This window comes from Mugil cephalus, chromosome 6 (assembly GCF_022458985.1).
Source record: "Mugil cephalus isolate CIBA_MC_2020 chromosome 6, CIBA_Mcephalus_1.1, whole genome shotgun sequence".
NCBI lineage: Eukaryota > Metazoa > Chordata > Actinopteri > Mugiliformes > Mugilidae > Mugil > Mugil cephalus.
The window spans coordinates 5527903-5534106 of NC_061775.1; the positions used below are offsets into that span (position 1 = coordinate 5527903).

Below are 6204 nucleotides of genomic sequence, written 5' to 3' on the forward strand. Positions count from 1 at the left end.
TGAAAATTTTTCTAGCAGCTTGTATGCTATCACAAGAAAATGGTACAAGTCCAACCCACCAACACAAGAAGACTAGCTGAAAATTGTGAATGAGATATATACTATGGAACAACTGATTCATAATAGGAATAGTGCTGCAAAAAATGGGACAAACGGGTTGTATAAATATCCACGACAGGATAAGGATCATCACACTGATAGTAAACCAGGAATGGACTGTAAAGGGATGGCAATCCACCACATTCTTTTTCTGATGTTTGTTTTTGTTTGCTTTTCCCTTTTTTCTTTCAAGGAAAAAACAATAAAAAGAAAGTTTAAAACACACACACACACACACACACACACACACACACACACACACACACAAACACACACAAAACGTGCAATGACTTAATTTGTATTTATATTATTTATATTTTGTTATTGTATTATTTAAAGCTGTGACATATACATGAAACTAAGCTAAGCGTGTAAGCTAACACTCATCAACCCATAGACCACAGCCTTTGTTAACTTTAAAGCATACTGACAGGAATTGTATGATATATGCATGATTCTGACATCTAAAACGATTCTTAGCATTTCTATAATGACACATTGAATCAAATACACAGGGGAAAAAAAGACAAGACAAAATCAAAAAGTGCACACTGGTGTATGTGGAAGAAAATAACATTGCTAGTACATTGATCCTTGTGAAACCAGATTTTGCATTCTGACTGGCTGTTCCTCAGTTCGAGTTTGACGTTTGAACACTCGATGCAGCAGTGACTTTAAATGGCTCCTAAACTTCACTCCAATAAATGCATAAAAGACAGGGTTCAAACAGCAGTGGGAGAAAGCAAAGAGACGGCACACAAAGAATAAATAGTCAAGACCGATACTTGCATCACATGTGTCAAATGGTACAATCACGTGGTCGGCCAATATACTCAAGAAAATAACCACATTGTACGGAACCCAGCCGATGAAGAACACAGCCACGATACAGAAGACTAACTTGACCGCTCTGTTCTTTGTGTGAGATCTTGTTTTGGTGATTTTCATCAGTATTCGAATGTAGCAGAAAGCCATGACCACAAAAGCAACCAAGAAGAAAACATTCTGTTGGGAGACAGCTACTATTTTCCACACTTTTTGACTGTATTCACAACCCAGGGACTGCTTTTCTTTGTGGTGGATTGTGATGACAGCGCTGTAGAGCAGTGAAGGCATGGCAGCTCCAATGCTGATTATCCATGTAAACACAGACACAAAAACTCCAATGCTGAGTCTTTGTGAGCTCAAGTCAGAAAAAGGGTGGACCACGGCAAGATACCTGTAGACGGTCATGACGGTCAGGAAGAGGATGCTGCTGTAAAACCCGGTGAAAAAGACAAAAGTCACAATTCTGCATAGCATCACTGAAAACAACCATCCGTGGACGTGGTAAATGGCCCAGAAGGGGAGGCCGCTGGTGAAAATGAGGTCAGAGATGGCCAGGTTAAGGATGAAAATGTTGGTGAGAGATTTAAGGTTTTCATACAGTGCCAAGATTACAAGGACAAGGATGTTTCCTGTCAGGCTCAGTGTGATCACGATGGAGAAGAAAATTGGAATGGCAATGGATCCAAATTTGACCACTCCGCCTTTGTCACAGACTTCATCTTCATAGTCAGTGTCGTATTGTGTGTCATTTAAAATGTCATCCATTGCTCTTTTCTAGAATCCAGTAAAGAGATATTGAATTAGTCTGCGAATTTATTGACTTCTTGTGATTATTATGCATAATAGTTTTGTGAATCGCAAAATAACCTACCGTCTGCCCGATAGGACCGAAGCGTTGAAAGTGGCGGCTCCTGTACGACTGAAACAGAGGAGAAAGAGAAGTACTTTTGATAGTGTGGTATGTGAGTATTTTGTTGTTTTTATTTTTGTTCTACTTTTTAAAAAAAAAAACAAATAGAGTATATAAATAAATAAATAAAATAAATGAAGTGAGGCCTGGTTAAAAAAGTAAAAAATAAAGTGGCATTGCAGTTAAAGTGTCAAAGTAGTATTACACAAGAGGTAGTATTGCACAAGAGGACATATGATATTGCACTTAAGTGTAACACAGGAGGACTTAAGTTATTGTGACCGTCGTATAGTTATTAGAGTTCAGGAGGAGAATAACATTGGGAACAAAGGTTGCTTTCCTTACAGGCTCGACATCAGAACCTGGGACCAGACGGCAGCAACTCAAATGCTGGAAACAGAGCATGGGTTGAGTCCTTGAGAATTGGACGACCCAGGCCGCTAGCATGCTGCTCGTACACAGTGCTCAGGTGGCGAGCAGGGAGTCCAATAATCTTAGAACACACCTTGACAATGTTATGCAAGCGGTTCCTTTCCCGAACAGTTACAGAGTGATACCAGCAACATATGGAGAAACGATTAGATTTAAATACCTAAATTACAAAACCTAAATGTGTGAAATGCTTGTTAACATTAACACTCATTCACACATGCTCCGGAGTACCAACATTTTCCAGACGTCACCTGGGATACCAACACAGCATCACTGGCCAAGAAGGCTCAACAGTGCCTCTACTTCTTCCGCAAACTGAGGATAGCCAGCCCCCATCATGTGCACCTCCTACAGAGGCACCATTTAGAGCATCCTGACCAGCTGCATCCCTGTTTGGTACGGAGCCCGCACCGAATCCTGCCGTAAGACCTTCCAAAACAGCTGAAAGGATAATAGGTGCCTCTCTCCCATCCCTACAGGACATTTACAACATGCGCGAAGCTCTCTGCATTGCGAGTGATGCTACCCACCCGTCACACAGCTTCCTGAGTCTGCTGCCATCAGGGAGGAGACCAGCAGACTGAGGGACAGTTTCATCCAACAAATCGTCTCAAGACTTTTTTTACAAAAAACAACCTGAAACCTCCAGAGCAAGCCTGAGGGCGACGGTGGCACGGCAAACCCCCTTTTAACATGAAGAAACTTTGAGCAGAAACCAGCTCATGGAGGGACCCATCTGTTGAAGGCCAACTGGCTAGAAACAGAGAAGATGGAGAGAAAAGAAGAACAGGAGAAACAAGATAAACAAACTTCTGTCATAGGTGCATATATCGAGCTGAAGGAAACACGTAGAATCTAATAACACAAGATGTAGCTGATGATCTTATGTGACAGTTTGAGAGTATAGAGCAATCATGAGCAGGTTGGAGAATTGTTCATCCAGGATCAGTACAATCTGATTGATTCTAGATCAAGATGACAGCATAAAAAATAATCTGATCGCAAAGACTGGATGATATCGAACAATACTCATGTACTGATGAAGTCATTATTTCCAACTTGAAAACTAGACACTGATCCCAGTAGCGGCCAGCACACGAGGGGGAGACATATAAAAAATACATATAAAAATATATTTTTATATATTCAGTTTTAAATGTCAGTTTTATCCACCAGTGTGTGTGCCTAGATGAAACATGATTTATATAAACTACATTTCCACCAATTGACATTCATTCACCAGTGAATTTTCACAGATAGACTCGTATAGTTTCCATCATGCAGCGAAAGTGCAGTAAAATAACCGTAACTTTGCCAAGGCAAATTAATAAATAAATGGCTAATCAGTGGCACGGAGTTTTATTAGTGATGGCAACCACAGTTCTTTTGACTGTACTGGATCACTCCAATCAGTTTATTTGTTCAATTGATTCATTCACCGAGTCAGTACGGGCCCCGTAATTACCTTGTGTGTCAAAAATCTAATCGATATTTTTTCTTTCTAATCACTTAGAGGCCAACAATATATTATATAAACACCATATGGTTTCTGTAAAAAATATTCTGCTGAGCATGTAGTTATAGAGGTGGTAAATTATGTATCATTGGCTCTTGATAGTAAGAAATCTGCCATGGAGATTTTCTGGACCTGAGTAAAGCCCTTGATACAATTAATCATGATATGCTGATTGTCACACTGAATAGATATGTAGTGGTGGATACTGCCCTCAAATGGTTTACTAACTACCTTACTAACAGAGAGCAATATAATAATAATAATAATAATAATAATAATAATAATAATAATAATAATAATAATAATACATTTTATTTGTAGGGCGCCTTTCAAGGCACACAAGGTCGTCTGACAGTAAAATTGATACAAACAGAAAACCATCTCATAAAAAGGTGTGCAAAAAACACATCATAAAAGCATCATAAAAAATATAATAAGATGGAATAGTAGAATAGGCAAGTCTGAACAGATTAATAGATGTGATGTTACGGAGGTCAGAAGGGAGTGAGTTCCAGAGCTGGTGAGCAGAGCGGCTGAATGCTCTGCTCCTCATGGTGGCCAAGAGAACAGAACGGAAAGGTGGACGGAGGAGGAGGATCTGACTGTGCGAACAGGTGTGGCAATATGGAGGAGGTCAGAAAAGTATGGATGGGCGAGGTTGTGCATGGTCTTGAAAGTGATCATTATATTGGATATGGTGGGTGATGGGGAGCCAATGGAGCTGTTGCAAGGTGGGTGTGATGTGATGGGTGAATGGGGTCCTTGTGATGACACGAGCTGCAGAGTTCTGTACAAGTTGTAGTTTGTGGATGGATTTTTGAGGGAGTCCAAACAGAAGAGAGTTGCAGTAGTCGAGCTGGGAAGTGACAAGACTGTGGACCAGAAAGGCAGCTGTGTGGAGGGTAAGAGAGGGGCGGAGGCAGTTAATATTGCGTAGATGGAAGTAAGCTTACTGGGTTATGTTGCTGATGTTGGATGATTAGGAAAGTGAGCAGTCAAGGATGACACCAGGGCTCTTGCCCGGGGGGGGAGGGGGAAATGGAACAGTTGTCAATCGACAGGGTGAAACTGGGAGATTTGGACAAGGTGGATTTGGTGCCAACAAGTATGATTTCTGTTTTGTTACTGTTTAATATGAGGGAGATCGATGAAAACAAGGACTTGATTTTGAGGGAGGTGGGAGGGTGGGGTCTGTTTTGGTAGAGATATGGAGCTGGGTGTCATCTGTGTAGCAGTGAAAGATAATATGATGTTTCCAGAAGAAGGAACCAAGAAGGAGTAGGTAAATGATGAATAGTAGGGGCCCCAGGACAGGGCCCCTGGGGAATGCCTGAAGTTAGTGGGAGTGGCTATGCTGTGAAGGAACTTAGTTGAATAAACCGAGAGCGGCTTAGGTAGGTCGGATTTGAACCAATTGAGGGGAGTGTGGGTGATGCTAATAGAGAGGAGTCTGTAAAGGAGGATAGTGTGAGAGATGGTGTCTAAGGCTGAGCTCAAGTCAAGCAGGATGAGAATGGATAGGAGACCAGAATCCGCTTCCAGGAGAAGGTCATTGGTGATTTTGAGGAGTTCTGTTTCGGTGCTGTGGAGAGGGTGGAAACCGGACTGAAATTGTTCAAAAAGATTACTGTGAGATAGGTGCGAGTGGAGCTGAGAAGCGACATTTTTTTCAAGGATCTTGGTGAGAAATGGAAGATTGGAGATTGGACGTAAGTTACTGAGGTCATTCGGATCTGCACCAGGTTTCTTGAGTATTGGGGTGACAGCAGCTCTTTTGAGGGGTGAGGGAACAGTTCCAGTGGTGAGGGAAGAGTGAATTATGTGTGCGATGTGAGGGGCAAGAGAGGGAGCAGTGGCTTTGGCAAGAGAAGTTCGGAGGGGTCTAACTGGCAGGTAGATGGTTTGGATTTTTTAATCAAATGGGTGATATCAGAGACTGACGGCAGAACAAATGCTGAGAGTGACCGAGGAGGAGAGGGCGACAGGGAGAGAGGTATGTTAGGTGGATTGTAAGAGGAGCTGGGATCAAGTTGTTGGTGGATATTATGGATTTTAATAGTGAAAAAGGAGAGAAAGATGTTACAGAAGGCAGCGGAATACAGCTGTGGGGGTAGAGAGGCAGGGCAATGAGTGATTGCAGAGAAGTGAGAATGTGCATATGAATGGTTCTTTTAAAAAAATCTAAAATCTTGCTTGGTGACCCTTGGGGATCTATCCTGGGCCCTTCCACTATATATATATATGTATAATGCAAGAATGTCAAATAGACCTCTAGTTATTTTCTAATAAAAATGTGCCAGACATTTTCACTGGTGAGAATATACTCAGAACGCCCAGTGTGCTAGATTTTAGAATTTCTCATATTGAAAAAAAAAATTCAAATATATTTTTGAATGAGTTCAGCCGCAATAAATAAAAT

General features: G+C 41.4%; 1 protein-coding gene across 2 annotated transcripts; it reads right to left on the minus strand.

Annotated features, from left to right (window-relative positions):
* Positions 1-407: 407 nt before the first annotated feature.
* Positions 408-1830, minus strand: xcr1a.1 (chemokine (C motif) receptor 1a, duplicate 1). Of its 2 annotated transcripts, XM_047587589.1 has the most exons (3): positions 1799-1830; positions 663-1701; positions 408-630 (listed from the first exon to the last, which is right to left on the minus strand). In XM_047587589.1, exon 2 carries the CDS (start codon positions 1690-1692, stop codon positions 679-681), a length of 1014 nt encoding a protein of 337 aa, XP_047443545.1. In that variant the 5' UTR covers positions 1693-1701; positions 1799-1830; the 3' UTR covers positions 408-630; positions 663-678. The 2 variants fall into 2 exon arrangements, with proteins under 2 accessions (XP_047443545.1, XP_047443544.1); XM_047587588.1 differs by having other exon boundaries at positions 408-1701.
* Between the last annotated feature and the right edge of the window lie 4374 nt (positions 1831-6204).

Coding starts and splice junctions, on each gene's coding strand:
- xcr1a.1 (XM_047587589.1), bottom strand. CDS start 1,692: ATGGATGACATTTTAAATGACACACAATACGACACTGACTATGAAGAT.